Consider the following 24,039-nt stretch of genomic DNA (forward strand, 5'->3'; position numbering starts at 1 on the left):
CAGTCAGAGCCATTTTGCCCCCTCTTCCGCCAAAAAAAAAATAGTCTGCAGCCACAAAAAATAACAGAGCTTAGAAACTTTTGAAAGTTTTCATCTTTTTTTACATTTTATCTGTTACAAACACTGAATACAACAAACAGAAGTGCAGTGTGGAATGGATTCTGGAGTATGATTACTCTAAAAGTACACAGTAAAAGTAGTTCATAGTATTTGTGCTAATAGTATATGAAGTACTAATACCAAATATACCAAATTCATAATGTACTTATTGGAAAAATTAATTGTATTCATCATTGAATTTAGTCTTAAAGCCTATTTCAGATGAAAATAAACACTTTTGGAGCTTGGAAGGGATTTTTGAGTATGATTACTCCAAAAGTACACAGTAAAAGTAGTTCATAGTATTTGTGCTAATAGTATATGAAGGACTAATACCAAATATACCAAATTCACAAGGTACTTATTGGAAAAATAATTTTATTCATCACTGAATTTAGTCTTAAAGCCTATTTCAGATGAAAAAACACACTTTTGTACCTTGGAAAGGAATCTGTTGTAGGATTACTCCAAAAGTACACAGTACTCATACTCATACAGTCGCTCTATGAAAAGTATGGCTATTTATGGAAATGATTCTCTTCAAAACTCAACACTTCCTCCGCAGTTCCCAGTTGTACTACTCCAAATTCTCCATCTGCGTTCACATCCACAAGCTCCCAGAAAACGGACAGAATTAGGTGAGTAATAAACAAAGGACGGACAGAACCCTGCGTCCGTCTGCGTCTGCGCCTTTAACGTAGAGCAGAAATGAGCCCTGACTTTTGTTGGCACATTTGCTCAATTCAGCTCATCTACAGTAACTGTCCAATGAATAGCACACCAGAAAAACGTTGGCAGCTGGTTTGACCGCAGTAAAGGGAGGAGCCACTACAAGGAGGAGGAAGAGACGCATGAGGCTCCGGAGCCGCAGGTTGACCAGCCCTGGTTTAGTCAAACAGAACTATATACATTTTTGTTGAGTAAAATCTATTTTGAATTATGGGACTGATTAGAATTGTTTCTTGTCAATAACCCATATCTAAATCAGACCAGCACAGACTGTTCACTGACGTGCAGTACTGTTGATTTTTCATGTTTAAAAATGCTTAAATTCATCCTGTTGTGTTCAGGTGGAGGAAATATAAAGCTTAAAGAATCACTTTAACTGTTGTTCAGCATTGTTAGAATTTCTGATCAGTATCAAATTAATAAACACGTTAACTAACTGTCTGACTGTGTGTGCTACTAAATTTTTCTTTGTGCTTCTAAAATTTTTAACTTGCTAGTCACAGCACTACCACCTAAAAAGAAAGCGTGCAGCCCTACAAGGAATGTCATGTGACGTGAGGTTCTGACTGTACAGACGCCCTGTGATAATATTATTTCTGTGTGAAGTGACATCTCTGTGATTTGGGGAGATTTGCAACATTTTATTCTTTTTCTGTGCCTTTTTTCTGCCTTTCCCAGTAGAAATTTATGGAGGCTGCAAGTTTTGACAGTATTATGGTTAGAAATTCCAGAGCCTCATGTTGCTGCACCGCATACAGACCCCTTCAGTGAAAGAGCAAATTCAAGTCTATCAGAAGGGCAATACCTCAAAAGATGATGAGATGGATGGCATTTACGGCAGAGTGAGGTGATGAATATTCGGTGAAGTTCCACAGGCTAAACACTAATCATGAGGTAGCTTATTAATTGTGAATCTTGACAACATGTCAGGAGCATTTTGTTGGGAATTTTGAGTAAAACAAACTTCACATACAAAAACAAGCACGCACATACTTTTTGGGGATCATTTTGCAGAAGTTACATGATCTTGCCACATATACAGAGGTGAAGACCTTCCTCTTCCACTTCACCCAGTTAAGCCTGTCACAATCTACAGAATCTACATAACAGACGATTTCTCACAGACTGCAAGGGAAGCTTGGCTTCCCCTAAAATGACTCAAATTAAATGGTTAAATCTGTTCGGTCGTGTTGACATTTCATTGACTCCAAATGTGTTAGAACACGTTCATCTCACAGACGAGTTCATTCAGAATCAGTTTTATCCCAAATCATCAGACTGGATGTTGTTCACTTCTCCTCCATTCCCGTGTCTGTGTTTTCTCCTCCATCTCTGCTCAGTGCATTTGTCCGTAGACGCTCAGTGTCCATGCACTTCAATGGGACTGAGTGGAACAGGTTTTTCATTGCCTCAAAACTGGACGGTAATTGGATAACTGTGTTGTCCCGCTGCTGGACGCTCAGCGTCTCTGGGGGTGAATGGAGCTGTGGGTGGAGCTCAGCTGGGCTAGACGCTGGGCTTCCACGTGCTGATTGGAGGATCAGTCAAAAGGCTGAATCCCGTTTGATTGACAGCTGTTTTCAGATCTGCTCCTTCACTGACACAGTTCAGTTTAATACCGTCACACATTCTGCTGGGAAATCGGAGAAACCACTACCAAATGACTTGTTCATTTCTTGCACTGCAAATAAAACACACTCATTGTACTTCTTTGTTTCAATTTAACATAATTTCAACGTTTTCTTGTTTACTTGGTATGATAAGATCACTGACCATTTTCTTAAAATGGAACAGAGGGATGAATGATGAATTTATGTTTAAATAACCTGACAATTTTTGTTTTGTTTTGATGTAAGCCGACAATGAGCTTCCCCTCTCTGAAAGACGAGCAGCCACCACTGCTATATAATAATACTGGAAGGTCTCAGAGCATCTGTGTGTGTGTGTGTGTGTGTATCTGTGCAGTTCTGAGAAATTGAGACGTTTTTAACTGGCCAATTTGGTACCTACAGTTGAGGAACAGTCAGGAGGAACTGATTTAATTCCCATTGCTAAGCAGTTGCCAGGAGGAGAGCTGACTGCTGCAGTTTGGCATGCTTCTATGACGTGGAACAGCGGGACATTACTGACTTAACGCAAGATTTCAATTCCCCAAACAATCCGAGATGGCGCCACAGGGACATTGTTATTGTTTTGTCACTCTTACAAACTTTTGCAGTACGACAATATTACGCAGATTGTTAAGTCAAGTGGGTCTGTGCGGGCACGAGAGGAGCACCTGGAGATAATGCTAAAATCCCCCGGCTTTGTCCGAGGGACTGACTGCACATGTTGCACAAACTACAGCAATGGCACAGGTGGCAGAAATGGGTGGAACAGACCGTATGTCACTGGGCACAACAAACAGAGATGGTTGTCCTACCGGCGGACGGGAAAAAGCAAAGACGGGTCCACTCAGCACAGAATGATGCATCATATGACTTTTGTCACGTTCATAATCCACTAAAATACTGTTATAACTTGTCTGAGCCAGCAGAGGAGGCAGGGAGCCCCTCCATGAGCTGCGCTGTAGCTTTCACAGTGTGTTGAAAATGGAAAACATATCATGATTTACCAAACAATTTTCATGTCAGTACAGTACTAAAATGACATCTTTTCCCAAACGTCAGCTCTCCCCAGGATAAAAAACTACCACATCTAGACCCCATGGTTCCCCACGGGTCAACGTGCTAGTAATTATATAATTATGATAATGGAAGTGAGTTCTGGTTCCTGTCAGTCTGTCTGGTGAAATTTCTGTGTTGGTGCTGGGTTTATGACAAAAATTCTAAACCTGACAATTAATTTTGGATTACGGACGCTGGACTGAGTCCTTCAAACCTCAGTTTGACGTCAGCCTCATAAAATTTTAAATATGGAGTAAGAAAACAGGAGCAGAGCTAGTTGCTGAGTAGCTGACTAACTAATGTAAGATCTGAGCAGCAGGCGAACACCTGACTGTGCTCCAGCTGGAGTCAGACTCATGGCTCTGAAGAAGACACCGCCGGTGGAGACAGTCGAGGACAATAAAAAGTCTTAGAAGAAACCTCTGCTGTCAGGCTGCAGCAGAAAGGCATCCTGGAGTTGGACGAGAAAGTGAAAGCTCTGCGCACCCAGACTGCTGAGAAGGACAAGAGGCTGGCCTTCAGCCTGAATGCTGCCTTCACGTGCTATAGAGACTATGGTAAATACTAGTTACAAACTCCAAAATTGCACATGAACGCCTTATGGACTGAAATATGTGCCACCAGAAACTGAATTTGAATCATGAAAACTGAATCTGAATTGTATAATTTGAATTGAATTTATTAGTTTTGAACTCAAGTCCAGTAAACTTGAAACTGAATGTAAAATTATGAAATTGAATTCAGTTTCCCTGAAACTATATTTTATCCTCACTGAAAATTCAACTCTATATATTTTTAAATTCAGTTCTCACAATTCAAATTCAATTTACTGCGACAGACATCTGGGTAGTTGAGGAAGAGCAATTGAGCGCAGATACACAGGACTCTTCTTCAGCCAATCAGCACCTACGTTTTTAAGTACATCAAGGAAACGGAGGAAGAAGTGCTTGGTGGCCCAGAAGTGTCACAGCAATACAAAAGCCGCAATACAACACAATAAGCCACAACACAATAAGCTATAATGGAAGGTATCCCACAGCGGAAACAGGTGGTGACAGGAGTGGCCTCTGTGATTAAGTAAGAAAACCGTTGTTCATTAGTTTTAAGCGATTGCTGTCCCTAATGAACAATGTTGATACTTACCGTTGTATTTCTGTATTTTGCCATCTAGCCTTGGGCTATTATGATAATTATACAGTTAATAGTTAGCAACGTACTTAGCAACATTAGCGAGCACTGCTATTGAGCGGTACCACTGGAAGCAGGGCTCACAGGCTCATACCACATGGGAATGATATTCGTTATATGCTCTGTTGTAACTGATGTTATTTGTCTCAAGCTGCGCAAATAAAGAACAATCATAAACCACAGAAAGTGGATGCACTTACAAGTTCATGTCCACAAAACGGACTGTACATTTTTATCTGTAAGACAAATGAAGGACAGGCTTAATCCGACCGGAGCTGGCTGGTGGGCTGTAGTTACAGCCAGAGGAAAACACAACTGAAGGATTCTGTAAGAGCACATGCACTGTTCTTTGCTCCATAGCAGTGCTCGCTAATATTGCTTAGTTTGTTGCTAACTATTAACTGTATAATTATAATAATAGCCCAAGGCTAGATGGCAAAATACAGAAATACAACAGTTAGTATCAACAGTGTTCATTAGCATCAGCAATCATTTAAAACTAATGAACAACGGTTTTCTTACTCAGTCACAGAGTCCACTTCTGTCACCACCTGTTTCCGCTGTGGGATAACTTTTGTTATAGCTTATTGTATTGTGGTTTATTGTGTTGTATTGCGGCTTTTGTATTGTTGTGACACTTCTGGGCCACCAAGCACTTCCTCCGTTTCCTTGACAACTACTATGGTACATGCTCAAAAACGCAGGTGCTGATTGGCTGAACAGGAGTCCTGTGTATCTGCGCTCAGTTGCTCCTCCTCAACTACCCAGATGTCTGTCACAGTAAATTGAAAGTGAATTTTGAGAACTGACTTTGAAAATGTATAGAGCTGAATTTTCAGTGAGGATAAAATATAGTTTCAGGGAAACTGAGTTAAATTTCATAATCTTACAGGTTATTAGACTTAAGTTCAAAACTAATAAATTCAATTTCAAATTATACAATTCAGATTCAGTTTTCCTGATTCAAATTTAGTTTCTGGTGGCACATATTTGGGCCCATAATGCCCCTTCACGTTGTATGTTCCACTGGAGAACTGGGGAAAAAGATAAGCTGCTGAGTTGAAAATAACTTAATACACAATGCTTTTATTAATCTTCTGCTGCTATTAGCTGATGACTTTGCACATTTGTAGTGTACAAAATTTGCAAAAAAAGTTCAAAAAAAAAGAAAACAAAAATGCTGTGGCAGATGAATTAACATGTCCACAACGGTTTTAAGCAAGTAGCAGGTCACCATAAATTGTCAGACATTTTTCATTTTGCTACGACAACAAAAGCCCTTCAACACAACCCTCATAACTTGAATTCACAAATGGAAAGGATCCTCTGCCCAATAGCACATGAAGGAATTTGTCATCAACTTCACATTAAGCCCTGGTCAAATGCTAAGGCTGTGACTGCTGGCAACAGGGAAGAACCTGCATGGGGAAGTGGACGTCAGCTCCTCTAACAACAGGTGGATACTTTCCTGCAGTCTACAGAGGTGGAGCTGGTCTGTGATACTACTGAAGCTTGTCCCCCTCTGCCCAGAAGAAAGGCCAGTGACACACCGACGGTCATCATCAGGTTTGTGAATAAAAAACACAAAACTGCACTGTTGAAACAAGGGAGGAAACTCAAAGGGTCCAATGTATTTATCAATGAGCACCTGACAATGGGCAATGCAGAGATCGCTAAAAAGACACAGAACCTGAGGAAAACGAAAAACAGCCAATACACCTGACCTACAAACTGTAAAACAGTCATCAAGCTTAACGGAGCTTCCAGGGGAAGTCAATGTGCTTAAGGTAGGAAATGGACACACACCAGTGACTGACAGGAACAGGGATGTAAGATAGCAATCTATGTGGACCAGGATTTGAATTTCAGGGTAGGGCTGTTAGAAAATATCGGTTCTGCAGTATATCGAATATATTTCACAAATCTGTATCGATATTAAAAAGTACTGTATCGATATTTTTAGGTATTTATTCAAATGCAGATATGGTGGAGGTTCATTTTTGTTTTTCGGTTTTCTTTACTGTTTATATTTTGTTTATTATTATTTAACACTGTTTTATTAAATAAATGGTTATTTGAAGCATCCTAAAAACACTTTTTACTGTCAGAGAGGCAGATGGTTGTTCCTTTGGTGGGACTGAACTCAAATACTGTTCTGATGTTAGTTCTGAACTAATAGAATCTGAACATTTGAACAGGATCTGAAACTGTAATGTCTGTAAAACAGAATTTCAGTTTGAACACAGGAACATTTTGTGATATAGCATTAGAGCCTGTTGGGATCAAATAAAAATGTGTTTCGTGTTTGTGCAGATTTCTGCTGTAATTCAATTCTTCCAGGAAATAATCATTTAAAAAAAGAAACAAACAAAAAATGGGCTTTTTAACAGTATCATGATATATCATGATATATTGTGTTGTGATCCTAGTATTGTGATTTGTATTGTATCACCAGATTCTTGCCGATACACAGCCCTATTTCAGGGTGGTGTACAATGTGTCAGCAGCTGTTAACGATATGCTTGAGGACATATCAGTTGAAATATATACCCCAAAAAAAGCCAGTAATGATTATGTCCCAGTCTGCTTTGCTGCTGGTTCCTCCCTCACCTTGCCATTACTGATGAGAACTTCGGCTCTTTTCAGAGAGCTGGCTCTTTTGGCTCGGCTCCAAAACAACAACCGGCTCTTTCGGCTCCCAAATGACTCTTTATTCAGCATCATTTGTAACCCAGTGTTTTAGCCTAACTTAACAATTATGAATGGTTTATGTGTTAATAAACCATTTTGCATTCAGTCTTTTTATGAGAAGTTTTATAATTGCCTAATTTTGTGCATTTATTCTATCACAAAAGCTTTCCTACTTTTGTTTAATATTTTAATAAAACTTTTAATTGCACTCAAACAAATTAACAAAACACTGCAAACAAATTCACAGAACCAGAACAGGAAGAGTCCTAAAAACAGAACTGAACCATTCTGATGTGTCTGTTTGTGGTGGAATCTGCTCTTACTGGGATTTTCATTTTACAGTTCAGGAAGATTACTTTATTTCCAGTGTCCTCAAACTGCAGCCACATACAAATTTGATGCGGATCACTCTTATGCCGCGTTTCCACTACGTGGTACCGGCTCAGCTTGACTCGACCTTTTTGTGTTTCCATTACGAAGAAGGACCTGGAATCTGGTACCCGGTACTAGTTTTTTGGTATCACCTCCACTGAGGTTCCAGGACTGGGGACCAGATACTAAAAGGTGACACTGTGTAAACACTGCAGACCACTGATTGGTCAGAGTCATCTCTGTGACCCGCCCTTTTACAAAAAACAGATGCAGAAGTTTACAGTAAATCTGTCGGTAGGTGAATCCACATGATGACAGTCTGTAAAACTACACCATTCAGTCAGGAGATCCAGTCTTTGGTGGCTGATGTAAAAATTCAGCATGAGTTTGACGAGACAACACGCAACGAGCGAGTTTATCAGCAACTCTGAGCAGACGACACAGAAGTAACGCGCCGCATCGCTATGACGTCCAGGTACTGTAAAGTGGGTAGTATCCTGGAATGGAGACTGTCTCCAGGAACAGGACCTGGTACCAGAGTGGAGTCGAGCTGGTTCCACGTAGTGGAAATGCGGCAGTAGTTATTACCGGTTTTCGTGACGCACTTGGACTCTACTTCTCCTCCACCACGGTGGAATGTCTATCTTCCTCTGGTTTCACATAATGGTAAGATCCATATCCTCACATCTGATTGGCTGCATGGCCGCCATGCTGCCGAATCCAAACAAAGTCCTGCAGTGAGCAGTGCTAAGGCAGTGAGAGCAACAGAGCTGAGCAGCCAAAGGGGAAAAAAACTGGGATAAAAAACAGCCCTCACTCGACAGGAGCCGGCTTTTCTGATTTACTACAAGACGTCGGCTCTCAGACTCCGGTTCGAATCCGGCTCATGCACCTGCTCATCCGAGCTCTTCCTCAACTCAGTTTGCTTCTGATTAAATCCTAATAAAGACCAGTTTTGACTTTTACATGTGAGTGTGAATGTGTTGCATGTGGGTCCAAATACACAAGCCGTTACAGATTAGCTGTAGGCCTATATATAGGACACCAGGTTCATGCATTGGGTTGTTTAAGGATTGGCTGGAGGGAAAGTTTTCAGAAAAATGTTATAAAACAATGTTCATCTATGGAGACTTCAATGTTGACCTGCTTAATCCAAATAAACATGAGGTGACTGACAATTTTATTTATGCAATGTACAGTATGAAGTCATTTCAAAATGACTAGACCCACCAGGATAACACCCCACTGTACCACAATAACTGACAAAACAAACGACATCATAAACAAGACAATAAGCGGATTATTAATTAGTGACATCAGTGACCATTTCACAGGTTTTACAATACACCACAGCAGCTACTAGACTAATCAATCAGACATAAAAACAACATACAGAAGAAAAACAACAGAGGAGTCAATAAAAGCATGTAAAAGTGATTTGATTGCACATAACTGGATTCTTGAAAATCCATTCAAACATGTGTATAAAAAAAAAAAAAAAAAAAAAAGAAGGAAAAAAATGAAAGGCACATGTAAAGCCCATGTGTGTAAAACTGGAAAAGAATCGGGTGAATAGTGTGACGCACCACTCTCAGCGATGCTAGTATTTGTTAGCTGGTTTGGTTCATTTCCTGTTTTATTTTGGCGAGGGGCTTTGTTGGTCTGTGTGCACTGTGTCTGTTTTGTCTGCGTCCTCCCTAGTTGTTTGCACCTGGGGCTCATTACCTCGCCACCCTTTATATTCCCTCCTCTCCTTGGGTCTGTTGTCAGTTCATCTTTTGTGCTGGACAAGAAAAGAACTCCCTGGACATTCTCCTTTGCTGCTTGAAACCTTCTGTAAGTTTTTTGATTCTGCATATTGTGAAGAATTTTTGTTGTACTTTGATTCCTCGTATGAGAAGATTTTTGTGTTAGATTTTTAGATACCACATTTGTGAAGACTTTTTGTTAGTTTTTTAATACCTCCTTTGAGAAGATCTTTTTGTTCATTTTTTGATTCCACGCTTGTGAAGAACTTTTGTTAGAATTTTTTTTAATACCTCGATTGAGAAGATTTTTGTGTTAATTTTTGATGCCACATTTGTGAAGATATTTTTTTTTGTATTTATATTTTGACTTAATAAATACTCAAACTAAGTTTATGTTGGTCTCAGTCTCGTGCATTTGGGTCCAAGCCTTGTGAGTTTCTAACAAATGGTGTCAGAGAAATCTCGGACAGACAGATGGACAGCATTCCTGGAATATCCAGAGGTGGCAAAAGTACTCACATTCTGTACTTAAGTAGAAGTACAGCTACTTGTGTGAAAAAATACTCTTGTAAAAGTAGAAGCACTGATTCAACTCCTTTACTTAAGTAAAAAAGTACAACTTCTCAATTGTAATAAAGTACAAAACTAAAAAGTAAAACTGCATTTTTTGCCATGAATGAAAAAATACTAATTTAACCAGGCAAAATCCTAAAAGTTTCTGTTTTCTAACTCCACAGTGAATGGTACTGACCACAGTCCTGCACCTGGTCTGGTACCCGACAGGTAACCTGCAAAAACATGCAGGGATGGTTTAAAAAAAAAAAAAATCGTAAGAATTTCCACTGGCATGGGTGAAATTAAATGAACTGCAGGCAGGTAGCAGGCAAGGAAGTGAAAATAAGATGATTCATGGCTGAAAATAATTGTCAGGACATTTAATGATGATCATCTAATCTGACCGTGGTTGATCCACAGCCGGTTTGTTTTATAGTGAAGTGAGCTTCACCTCCGTTTACATCCGGCATTGAACAGCACACATTACAGATTTATTGATGGTGTGCATTTTAGCCAAAAATAAAGCCCTTAAAAGTGAGTTACTGTGTAGACAATAGGGGTGTAAGAAAATATCGCTTCTGCAATATATCGTGATATTTCATCTCATGATACTGTATCGATATTAAAAAGTACTATATCAATATTTTTAAGTATTTATTCAAATGCAGATATGGTAAAGGTTCATTTTTGTTTTTTAGGTTTTCTTTGCTTATATTTTATTATTATTTAACACTCTTATTAAATAATGTTGGTTCCTTTGTTGGGATTGAACTCAAATACTGTTCTGATGTTAGTTGTGAACTAATAGAATCTGAACATTTGAACAGGATCTGAAACTGTAATGTCTGTAAAACAGAATTTCAGTTTGAACACAGGAACATTTTGTGATATAACATTAGATCCTGTTGGGATCAAATAAAAATGTGTTTAGTATTTGTGCAGACTTATGGTGTAATTCAATTCTTCAAGGAAATAATCATTTAAAAAAGAAACAAAAAATTGTCTTATTAACAGTATCATGATATATCGTGATATATTGTGTCGCGATCCTTGTATTGTGATTTGTATCGTATCAGCAGATTCTTGCCAATACACAGCCCTAATAGACAATGTGTTTTAATTAAGGGTCTGGTTGTGGGCTTAATGTACCAGGATGTGGGCGGGTGTGGGTTTGCAGGCAGACACTCTGTCCTCTGTCCACCGCATACTCACATGCACACCCAGAGACAGAGAGAATCAATTGCAAATTCAAGTCAAGACAATCAGCATGTGTCAGAAAAATTATGAAGTAATAGACTGAAAATATTTCATTGAAAATATTCTAAAGCCTTAACACCTAAAACAGTGTTTTTCACCCTTGGGGTCGGGACCCCACATGGGGTTGCCTGAAATTTCTAGTAATTGATAAAAAAATAAAAATAAAAATATATGGTGAGTTGACAGAGACAATCCCAATCCATAACAGACATGACAAACTGTGGTTGTGAAACTGCAGCACTGTGGTTCTGTTTCTGTGTCAAACGTTCATTGTGGTCAGTATCAGATGCTGCAGCTCTTTCATAATTCATAGTTTCAGTTCTTGTTTGTTCAGTATTAATTGTCCTCCTTGTAAATCACAGCTGGACTGACTGGACAGATCCTGACCAAGGAAAATCAAATTCTCCCTTTGTGCAGTAATCTACACCTGGATTTGCTGCCTCTGTCCACAATAATATACATTATATAGACTAAATGTCATCAAAATTAGCATTTGTTTGCAACATAATATAGCAAACTATTACATGATCAAAAACAAATTAATTTAAAAAAAAAAAAAAGTCTCAGTTTTGAATGTCTGGGGTCGCTGGAAATGTGTGATGTTATAATGGGGTCACGAGCCAAAACAGGTTGGGAGGTTTCTGCAGGTTTCTGCAGAGTCAATGGTACAGACCTCCAAACTTCATGTGTCCTTCAGATTAGCTCCAGAACAGTGCACACAGAGCTTCATGGAATGGGTTTCCGTGGCCGAGCGGCCGCATCCAAGCCATACATCAGCAAGTGCAATGCACAGCGGTGGATGCAGTGGTGTAAAGCACGCCACCACTGGACTCTAGAGCAGGGGAGGAGCCTTCTCTGGACTGACCAATCACACTTCTCCATCTGGCAATCTGATGGACGGGTCTGGGTTTGGCGGTCACCAGGAGAACGATACTTGTGGGAGCGCATTGTGCCAAGTGTAAAGTTTGGTGGAGGGGGGGTTATGGTGTGGGGTTGTTTTTCAGGAGCTGGGCTGGGCCCCTTAGTTCCAGTGAAAGGAACTGGGAATGCTTCAGCAGAACAAGACATTTGGGACAATTCCACGCTCCCAACTTTGTGGGAACAGTTTGGAGCCGGCCCCTTCCTCTTCCAACATGACTGTGCACCAGTGCACAAAGCAAGGTCCATTTGGACATGGAGGACAGAGTCTGGTGTGGATGAACTGGACTGGCCTGCACACAGTCCTGACCTCAACCCCATAGAACACCTTTGGATGAATTAGAGCGCAGACTGAGAGCCAGACCTTCTGTCCAACATCAGTGTGGGACCTCACAAATGCGCTTCTGGAAGAATGGTCCAAAATTCCCATGAACACACTCCTAAACCTTGTGGACAGCCTTCCCAGAAGAGATGAAGCTGTTAGAGCTGCAAAGGGTGGAGCCACGTCAGACTGAACCCATAGACTAGGAATGGGATGGACCTGACATTCATATGGGAGTCAAAGCAGGAGAGGGAATACTGTTGGAAATATAGTGTATGTGCACACAGCCATGAGGCGCACCACATGCATAGTGAAGAGCACCAAATCAGCCTGAAGCAGAGAGGAAAGAAAAAAGAGATGAGTAATCTGACACCCCAAGTGTTTCTGCAATGATTGACAGCACGTAGCATCTGACCAATCAGCAGTCAGATGTGCCGACCGGTTGTTGGATGCTGGAGGAGAAATGGCTTCATACGACAGGATGAATCTGGAGCAAAAGAAAAAAAAATCTAACAAGAGGAGGCTCGCGCTTCACTTGAAAGTAGGTAAGTTATTGAAGGAAAAAAGAAAAACTTTGTGGCCGACGGTCGTCAGTACCGGCTCTGTGTCCTCTGTACCAGAGGTCCAGGATCCGGTACCGGCTCTGTGTCCTCTGTACCGGAGGTCCAGGATCCGGTACCGGCTCTGTGTCCTCCGTACCGGAGGTCCAGGATCCGTCGGTCAGAGCTTCCTGTGCCTCTGCTCCTCAGTCTGCCGTCTGTTTCCAGCATCCCATTCCTTTTGGGGACCTGGGTCTTGTGGGGTCCTGGTTCTCATCCTGTGTCTGTTGGTTTCAGTTGAACTGATTCTTTCTAGTCAGTCTGTCAGTTTTCCTGTCTGATTATGATGTGTTTGTTCACGTCTCTCACCACTCTTCTGTTCTGTGCTTTCAGTTCCTAGTTCATCTTTTTCCACTCCTTTCCTGCTCTCATCCTTCTGTCCTCTGTCTTCTAACTGTTATCCTAGCTCTGTAGTCTTGGTGTTTCTTCTCCTCTGTCTCTCCGGTCAGTCTGTCGTTCCTCTTTCTTCTAATTTGTTAACACATAACACATAATAGTCATTAATAATAGTAATAGTAATTTCATATTTCAACTTGTCAATTGTCAACTTTTAACTTTTTTTTTTTTTTTTTCCACTAAAACATGGTGGGCTGCCGGTGGGCTTCCCTAGCAGCCCTACCACCAGGCTTAGCAAAATATCTGGGGGAAACCCTGCATGACCACTAGTGATATGTATTCCATCACAATAGTGACCAGTGATGTGTCCCAGTGTGTGTGTGTTTCAACATAACAGCTGACCACACACACAGGTGAGGTAGACCATGTGTCCTAGTTGTTAGTGTTTTGCACATGCAGACTTTACTTGCCCTCAGTTTTCATGAAAGCCAAACACCTCCACCCATGCCCATACACCCACCTACCCACATGCATGCCCCCCCACACACACACCTACATGTACACACACACCCACACATGTACCGACACCCTTCCAGAAATGTGAACCTACTTGCCGCAGTTTGAGTTAAAGCCTTGCCAAAAAACAGTAACTGCCTGTATTTAACTAAGCAAATAGTTGCGATCCTTCCATGGGTCAGTACTGCAGTGGTTAATAAAGTTTCAGCTGGAGCAGGTTTTTGAACTCTAACTGATGCAGTCAGTGTCCTCTCATTTCTTTAATGTCAAATAGATTGGACAACGCCAGGATTGATCAGGATCATCAGGCTGGTGACGGAACGGTTGAGGGAGAATGAGACATCATTTTCACACATGGATTAGCCTCCATGAAGTCCAGAGTCTAATTTGGGATGTGATGAAGACTTGATGCAGCGGAGCGATTCTCTATCATCAGTAATCAAAAATTAATGCAACTATGGATGGAACAAACATTATGAACCTTATTGTGACACTGCATGAACATTATGTGGCAAAAAAGATGTGACAGTGAATGTCTCCTGTCATCAAGACCAAAGGTGGTGCAAAATATTGCATGTGCAACCTTTTTTTTTTGGCCAGGCAGTGTATTTGCTACTGTGTTCACTGTGTTCACATGAGTACAGCAGGTATCAAACTGTACAAACAAAAGATTGGTGTTCTAGCCTACTTCCACCAAGAGAAACTAATCCTGAATGGAATGTAAACTCCACTCTACATGAAGATGCTGCTTGACCAGTCTGTGGTATGACTACGCTGTTAGCTTATCAGCTGGGGCACTGTTCAGCATGATGGGTCAACATTACCATGAACCTTTGCCATGGTACCAAAGTGTGTTCCACACTCCTGTTCTGCAGACACAGGGGGTTGGAAGGAATTCACAAACGTTGGGACACCTGGAGGAATTGGTAGCACCAACTTTCCAGGCTTGATCAACCTCCATTGCTGCAGAACTGCTTTAAGTTGTTAATCCATTTCTTGTTCTCCTTTTTGTAGAATTCTGAAATGTACATTATTTTTCAGTTTTGTTTAATCTTACCTTTTTTTTTTTAACCTCTGGCAGTTCACTGCTTACCTTTGTACCATTTCAGCTGTTCATTGGACTGGAACTGCTTGAATTTCAATACAAAACTGGAAAAATTGGGGTGTTCTAAAACTTTTGACCGGTAGTATAGATAGTGCAAAAAACAATATGTACTTGCTACTGAGTCTCAGTTTCTCCCCAAAACACCAACATCAGCAGCTTTCCTAAATATATTTTGGATTCAGTTTTCCATTGCAGCATAGATGGGCATTGTATCATCTGTCTTTATATACAGTTTATGCCCAAGACACAGAGGAGAGAGTGTATTTTTCTGCTTTATTTAAAGTAAGACGGCAGGGTAGAGGGGATGACATGCAGCAAAGGGGCCAGGCCACATTTAAACCTAAGCTGCCACTTTAAGGAATACCTTTGTTTTCCTGTAGTTTGAAGGGCTTTCCACTGTACCTTTGGATCGGGTTCTGTGATGTCCGAGCTGCTGGTGCAGTACGCTGGGCTGGATCGAGCCAGCGGTGGACGAGTAACGTAGAACACCTCCCTCGAAGAGCGGAGGTCTCGCTCGGCATGGCGTCGCATATTGAGGTTGGATGAGAGGGATTCGACTGCTGACACTCCAGTGGTTGGGGACGGGAGGCGAGAGATGTCTATGGAGCTGTGGGAATACGACAAAAAGAGATGATGAAGTTAGACATGAGGAGTGAGGGTCTACATGGGCTACCTTCATTATTATTATTATCATTAGTAGTATTTAACTATTTTTACAACAAAGCATTTAGTTTAAAGGTACAGGGTGTAGGATTTTTATAGTGTTCTTTCCCATAATCAATCTAATTATTGATTGTAATTGAATAAAATAGCGCTCAATCAGTCAAAAAAATTATTTTTGTTTGATTACATTTAACCTAGAAAAACCCATTTAAGTACATACATAGTGCAGGTACTGCTTGCTGGGCACCGCCATTATCGTCATTTTTCCATTCATTATTCAAACTGATTCTATCTCACATACACACACACAGAGTAGGGTTTTTCCAAAATAAAAGCCTTAAATGTGGTAAATCATGACTTTTATTATGCTCAGTTACTCATACAATTTCAATTCATTATTCAAACTGATTCTGTCTCTAACACACACACATACACACACTAAGGTTTTTCAAAATAAAAGTCTTAAATGTGGTAAATCATGACTTTTATGCTCAATTACTCATACAATTTCAATTCATTATTCAAACTGATTCTGTCTCTCTCTCTCTCTCTCTCTCTCTCTCTCACACACACACACACACACACACACACACACACATGCATACATACACACACACATACACATACATACATACACAGAGTAGGGTTTTTCAAAATAAAAGTCTCATTTAAAGGTGATGGTGGTTTCAGCAGAGGGCCACTGGTGTTCTGTAGAGATGTAAGGAGGACGGACACAGAAGGGTGGGAGCTGGAATTGGGACAGAGAGGTGTGAGTGGAGCTGAGGTGTCGATGGTCACAGGAGGCGGAACACGCAGGTGGCGTAACGTGCAATGTGAGGTCCCACCCAATGCTGCTTGCAGCTTTAATTGTTGATTATAATTGAATAAAAAAGTGCACAATCAGTCAAAAAAACAATTTTGTTCAATTACATTTAACCTAGAAAAACCCATTTAAATATACATAGTGCAGGTACTGCTTGCTGGGCACGGCCATTATCAACGCCATTTTTTTTCCCTACATGAGCCCACAGAGGACAAAAATGGAAATAGCCACCTGCAGAATGGGGTAGGCTTCTCCATTGGTTGTAATGGCAACTGGTGGTGGAAAAGGGTAGCGCTATAGCCCCTATGTAACCACTGATCAAAGGAGAAGAAGAAATCCAATGCACACCCTGCACTGCTTGCCAACTGCCAATGCAAAAGGAGAAGAAATCCAAACACTGAATAAGAGTGAAGTCTAGCTGAAAACTAGTAAGTTGAGTGAAAGCAGCAGAAGATGGTGGATCATACGTATGTGGCTCAAGTCGTGACGACAAGAAAACACAAAGAAACTACTAAACTTCGCGAACGACAGCGACAGAAAACTCAGGTGAATATTGGTGTTGCTCATTCCAGATGGAAAAAGTTGATGGTGGACAAAAGCCTAGGAAGCGATGTCAAAGTAGCATGCTTTCTCCCACACAGGTAATTCCACACTGTACTTTAATCTGTATTGTGATGCTATTATTCATTTTAAGGTTGCTAACATCTGTATATCAGCGTGACACTGTGGAAAAGTGCTCAGAGTTGAGTTGTTCTGTTACTCTCAGCGCTACTGAAATATGAAGGATCTATTCTATACCAACCAATCACAAGTCTGGGGGGCAGGTGTTATGCAATACGTCATACGCACTGACTTCTTTTTGTTGCGAGTCAAATGCTGCGTTTCCATTATGTGCTACTGGCTTGACTCTACTCAACCCAACTTGGCCTTTTCGCATTTCCATTTTGTAAAAGAACTTGGAGTCTGGTACATGGCAAGGTTATTATCGTTAACAAAAAGTAATGAAATGATGAAAAGTAGAACTGTAAAAACATTGTCGTTAACTGAAATAAATAAAAACTATAATTAAAAGAAAAAACGATAACTAACTGAAACTGTATTGTGTGTTTACAAAACTAACTAAAACAGATAAAAATTATGGATGAAATTCCCTTCGTTTTTGTCAGTGTCGGATTGATACGAAACCAATTTATTTCGCTCTAGCAATTTTAGCTAGCGGCACCATACGACACTTTTTGGTCCGTCACTTGTGTTCACTTGTGGTTTCCAGTCGTCTTCTGGTCCCCACTCTACCTGGAAACATGGAGACTAAAGTTGGGAGAAAGCAGCAGAGTCCTGTGTGGGATTTATTTGAATACGACGACAGAGAAGAAGAGAAAAGAGACGACTAAACTAAAATTAATACTAAAACTAAGCATTTAGAAAAAAATGAAAACTAATAAAACCAGCAAACCTGCTCTAAAAACAAATTAAAACTAACTGAATTAGAGAAAAAAAAAGTCAAAACCAAATAAAACTAAACTATAATGAAAAATCCAAAACTATTCTAACCTTGGTACCCGGTACTATTTTTTTAGTCCTTGCTCAGCCAAGGTTCCAAAACGGGTGAAGAGATAAATGTCACGTGTAAACCCTGCAGACCACTGACTGGTCAGAGAGTTGGCTCTGCATCATGTATTTTATATTCAGAAAATACATTCAATGAGGTTAAGGCTCTTTTAAGTGTATTTGCCAAATGCGCTCTTTAGCATACATGCAGATGGACAGGTTATGGCAACAAACTTGTAGCAGTGAGCCAAATACGCTCGGTTTGAGCCAAATATGCTCAAAAGAGTATATTTATTTGGAAAATGCAGCAAAAAAAGAGTATCCCAAGTGTATTCGTGAAAGACAGATTACTGAAATGCACTCCTAGGAGAGAGCTGAATATACTCAAAAGGTCAAAAGAGCATATTTGGCAAATGGACCTCACTTTCCATCAACTTCTCCTGGCTTCTTTGTCTAAAATTCAGGCTTTTATCATCTTACTTTTCTTCTGTTCTTTTCATCCAGTCTTTATACAGGTTCTGTATTGCTGCATTCTTTGTTGTCTTCATCTTGTTCCATCTTTCATGTTCTTTCGTTTGTCTTATATTTTACATCATGTTTGTCGTGTTACATCTTTTAGTGGATGTGAAAAGTTGGATTAATTTCTTTACTTTAATTGTTTTCACTTTGTTGAATAAAGATTCAACCCGCCTTCATCCATAGGTAGCTGGGATAGGCTCCAGCACCCCTGTCAAATCAAAGTTCACATCAGTTGGCATGAACAACTCATGCAAGATGTCCCTTGTTAATAAAGAGCTAGAGTTTTTGATCTTACTCACCTGTCAGGAGCACTACAGTATATGTTTCATTATGTAATTGTTATATAATGAAACATGTTCAAATATAGATGAAAAGACATCACACCATCCTGTCAGTCAATCACAGTTATAACCTCTGAGATTAAAGCTTTGAGGAGATCGGTTGGATGGCTGTCTGTCCTCTCAGACGTGCCTGCAGCAAAATTCAACTCACTTTCCTTCAGAAAACGGTTCAGATATTTGTTCCCAGCTGACAAATGTTTGGTGGGTGGGACTTAAAATAGTAGAAGACAAAATAACAGCAGTGGGATGACTATGGTGTTGTTGCTGTTCTCTTAATTGAAATTCTGTTATTTAAGCCATTAGGCTATAATGAGAATAAATGTCTCTTGACAATGAGAGTGTGAGCAGTGAAATAAAGTGAGAAGAAGAGTCAGAAAGTCTAGGAACAGATGGTGATGGCATTTACAGATTGATAAGAGGCCTAGAGAGGTGCATTAGTTTTATGGACACTGAGAAATACATCTGAATTATATTTTTAGCCACTGAACTTTCAATTGTATGCATTTGGCCTTTTACACTTTAATGTTATTTACAGATATGCGACTGTGACATTTGAATAAAGCACTGATCCATAATGTGACCATAAATGCAAACCAAACTATTCGCACATGAGGACATGCAGGTCCACTCTCATACATGGCAGTGGTGACATCTAAAATTTACAGGCACAGAAACCAGAGGAGATACCTGTTTAAGTCACGCATCATAAGGCTCTGGAAATCAGATGACATGAGGCGGTTAAAGGACGGTCGTGAGAAAAGTCGGTCCTTGGGTCGGTCAGGCTGATGATTGGTAGGCATATGGAGCTGAGGGTTCCTCAAAGCAACGCTGATGTCATTCAGCAGACGTGGTAGTGGTCCCAGTTTCAGAATCGCATCCTGTGGCATGAAAAAGGTACGATAATAGAGTCAGACACTGAACATAACTGAGGTTTTCAACCTTTTTACACTGTGCACCATTTTGACTGTGTTGTTGTCATCACTCACTTATCCATGTGGTTGTGATACTGTTTATCATATAGTTCCATAGATGGTAGAGGTTTATAATATTTGTACTAACTGTAGTAGTAGTATATCCACTGTTTGTACTTGTATTTGTAGTAGTAGTATATCCACTGTTAGCACTTGTATTTGCAGTAGTAGTATATCCACTGTTAGTACTTGTATTTGCAGTAGTAGTATATCCACTGTTAGTACTTGTATTTGCAGTAGTAGTATATCCACTGTTAGTACTTGTATTTGCAGTAGTAGTATATCCACTGTTAGTACTTGTATTTGCAGTAGTAGTATTAACAGTCATGGTCCTTTGTTCTGGTTTCTAGTACTTATACTAGCACCAGCAGATCTACTTTTATCAGTTCTAGTTCAGTTTTCTGTGCATCACTTCCATCCATGTGTCTCCCCCAACTTCCCCCCTTCTCCCCCTCTCCCCAGTCTCTCTCTCTTTTCTCCTCCTTTCCTCTCTCTCTTTAACCCTTTCTCTCCTCCTGTCACTCGTCCATCCTCCTCAGTCTGGTTCTGCTCCAGGTTTCTGTTGTTAAAGGTACTTTTTCCTTCCACTGTCTCCACTCACCAGTGTTTGCTCCTGGTGGATTCTGTTGGGTTTCTGTAAATTGGCTTAGGGTCCGGTTTCCACCAACTCGATATATAAAGTGTCATGAGATGACCTGTTATGATTTGGCGCTATGTCAGTAAAATCTGACTGATTTATTGATGGTTACAGTCCTGCAGAGTGAATGACTGCAGTGGATGACGTAGTGGGTGACAGGGGCATGACTGGAAAAGAAATGATTGAAAAACATTGAAATTGTTTGCTGATAAGGTAATGCTGATGCCTTTTAGGGTGTTTTCACACCACAAAGTTAACACCAAAGTACATGTTTTTCTCACATTACTTTGCTTGCCTTAACTTCATTCAGTTTTATTTGGTTTTGGCATCAGTACATTGCATTTCCGTTGTACGTACATTACTCCCTCTGATCGTCACTGCAACACAAAGTTAACATAGTGTAACATCTGTCGCACAACTGCAGTTACAAGCAACACAAAAATGGAGATTGAAAACTAAACTAAAACTGTAACTAAAATAATACATTATTTTGATATTATTTCAATGGAGAATATAATTGATTAGACTCAAATCTGTAGCTGAATTATCAAGACAGAGCCTCCTGGAAAATTTTCTCCAGAATATTTTTAGAGATATGCGTTGCAACATGTTATGTTTAGTGGCGCTTTAGCGCGCATGGAATGATACTAGATACAGGATCTGACACATTTTTTCAATTATTATACAAACTAAGTCCTTAGTCGACTTGAGCTGAGACCAGGAAAAGCAGCATAATACACCCTGCCATCATCTACATGAGTGTTCCCTTAAAAGAGGGGAGTGCATCAGATAGATGAATATTTTTCTTTCATCTGCCATTAGTTTAACTTTTCTTTTTGGCAACAAAAAAGTAGCCTTGTGTAACTTCCTGTGATTGTTCAAAAAGTGCACAGCCACTCCTGCAAATTCAATTTGGCAACATTTTTTAGACAAAACAAGCTAGTTGTGAAAGTGCCTTAAATCAAAGTTAAAAACACACTGTGTAAGAGTTAGTGGCACCTGGTGGTGAGGTTGCATATTGCATATGCTTTGTTAACCTACACCCCATTAGCCACTTTGACACAAAGATCCCAGAAAAAAGGCAAGATGGTGATCCCACCTTTTTTCCACCATTGACCTATTTCCACAGCCAAGCCACAGCAGTAACAGAGGTGAGACAGGCTGGACTTGTACACAGCGGACCTGTGTGCTGGAATCAAAGGGGCGGTGACGCAGCGCAGTGCAGCGTATAATGTGACATAAAACTTGCACATCAGAAATACCCCTATGTGCCTCTCCAGAGTCGGCCCATCTTTCACAGTTCCACACGTTAGCATGGATAGAAACCTCCGTCTGAAGTGACAACAGCTCATGGATTTCTCCGTCTCCCTAGTTCGACATCTTTCTGGTCGTGTTGATATGTTTGTTTACTGTAAACGGCCCACGTTCATTTTTCAATACCCCAGGGGTTGCAAAATATGTGGGTTGCACACACAATAAGACATCAAAACGTCACACCTTGGTTGCAGAGCCAGAGGTGTTCCTTTTACACAGCATTCCAGAATCCTGATTGCACCTTTATCACAGCTCTGTTTCTACCTCCAGAGGCATTACAGAGGGTAAAGGTGGGACCTAATGATCCACCATTTCGTTTACACAGACGTTGTTCCAGAATGAAGGCAAAATATTCCTGTAACAGAAGTGCAGTGTAAAAGGGGCTATTGACCGTCAAAAACTGTCAAAATACTTTTGTTTGATAAAATCATCCCATTAGAAAAAATTTTTTGAGGTAACAAATACACAGGGGTACATATTTTGGGGTGATTATACACTAATGAGCTGAAAATAAGTGCCACTGTGTTTCCCCCTACATGCTACAAACTGCATCTGTAATGTCCTCTGACATTTGCCTGATTGGTATGTTTTATAGGTAGATAGGTAGGAATGATGAAAGATGAATCAGAGGCTGACTGTAGTTCAATCCATCAATCAATCAATACATCAATCAGTCAAACAATCAAATTTTATTCAAATAGCACCACATCATAACAAAAGATATCCCATAACACTTTGCATTTGGAGCTGATCTAAACCAGACTCTTAAGCCAATTTACAGAAACCCAACAGAAGAGAATTCAGATAAACTTGTTGCTCTATCATCCATTCAGCAGTAACTGACGTGTGAGCCAGTACTGTTCTGTGGTCCGAGCACGGGTAACCTCTGCTGTTCTAGGTACAGTAAATTCATTCAGAAGGAAAATGGAACACGTAATTCATTAATGAAATAAAACTTCTCAACTTGTGAGAAAATTTGGCTATGAACATAAAAAATGTATAATGTTCATTAAAATACAACAGTATATTCTCACAGTCCATGAAGTGAAGTTAGTTAAATATTAAATCCTCCTTTCCCCTCTGATTTAGTGGATTTTAAATAATATTCATCCTATGTTTGGCAGATAAAAACTGTAAAACCAAAATTTTCTGACATCGCATTCTTTTAGTTTGACAATACAAAGAAGTTAAATATTTAATTCAATATGTTAATAAGTCACTTGGTTCTTTTACTAACCTTGCTAAGCTGGCCCATGACTTCCCACAGTAAGCTATGGAGCATGGACAACTCTCTGCCCAGATCAATGTAGCCCTCGAAGCCCCCAGCGTTTCCTCCAGTGTCCATGTTGGAAATCTCATAGAGAAACTGCTGCATGGAGCCCCACTCCATCTCCAGGAATTCATTCATAAAATACATGTACTCCTCCTTAGGTCCAAATCTGGTGATGAGAGGAAAGACAGAGAAGAAGGTTAGAATATAAAGTAAATGTATGAAGTGAACTGAGCTTAAGGTTCACAAAAGAAGGTGGAGAGTTTGAACATCTTCAAAAAAAATAAACTCTCCTTATGTTTGTACTTTCTGAGTCCATGTACCATTTGTTTTTCTAAAACAACAGATTTTGCACTTCTGTTACTATTGAAGGTAATGTCTGAACTCAGGTGGCATGACTCAGGTCAGGTCAAAATACCAAAATGGAATGTGGGTCTCACTTTTGATTTGAACACAGACTCTGAAATTAGAAAATGAACCTTTTTTTCATCTGGGAAACAAATGTTGAGAAAACAAGTTGTTTTATTGTTTTGGTATGATGATTTGTGTTTTTTTAATTGACCCAGGAAATGCCTGTAACTGTAATTGTTAATGAATAGGTTAATGAGCAGCAGGTGGAGCTGCCCTTCTGAGGGATGGGGGACCTGGGTCTAGATGGTCCCCTGCTATGAACCGCCATGACCTCAGTACATCAGAGTTCTCCTCACCCTGTCCAGGTGTTCCTGCACTCCCTTGTCTCATCCAAAATACAATTACACAGGTTGTTATGAACATACAGTATGACCTGGAGCCAGACCACTTCCTGTCTTGTACAGAAGGCCCACCAACACTTCTGCCTCTTCTGGGGACTGA

The 24,039-nt window shown here is 40.2% G+C and overlaps 1 protein-coding gene across 1 annotated transcript in view; it reads right to left on the minus strand.

Annotated features, from left to right (window-relative positions):
• The window catches only part of LOC115428774 (ras/Rap GTPase-activating protein SynGAP-like), a 113,101-nt gene that overhangs the window by 26,972 nt on the left and 62,090 nt on the right, over positions 1-24,039 (minus strand). The window contains exons 11-13 of the mRNA XM_030147988.1: positions 23,155-23,356; positions 19,683-19,873; positions 15,504-15,708 (exon numbers count right to left, since the gene is read on the minus strand). Of these exons, the coding sequence (XP_030003848.1) occupies positions 15,504-15,708; positions 19,683-19,873; positions 23,155-23,356 (598 nt within the window). The remainder of the gene's footprint in view (positions 1-15,503; positions 15,709-19,682; positions 19,874-23,154; positions 23,357-24,039) is intronic.

This window comes from Sphaeramia orbicularis, chromosome 11 (genome assembly GCF_902148855.1).
Source record: "Sphaeramia orbicularis chromosome 11, fSphaOr1.1, whole genome shotgun sequence".
In the NCBI taxonomy this organism is placed as follows: Eukaryota; Metazoa; Chordata; class Actinopteri; order Kurtiformes; family Apogonidae; genus Sphaeramia; species Sphaeramia orbicularis.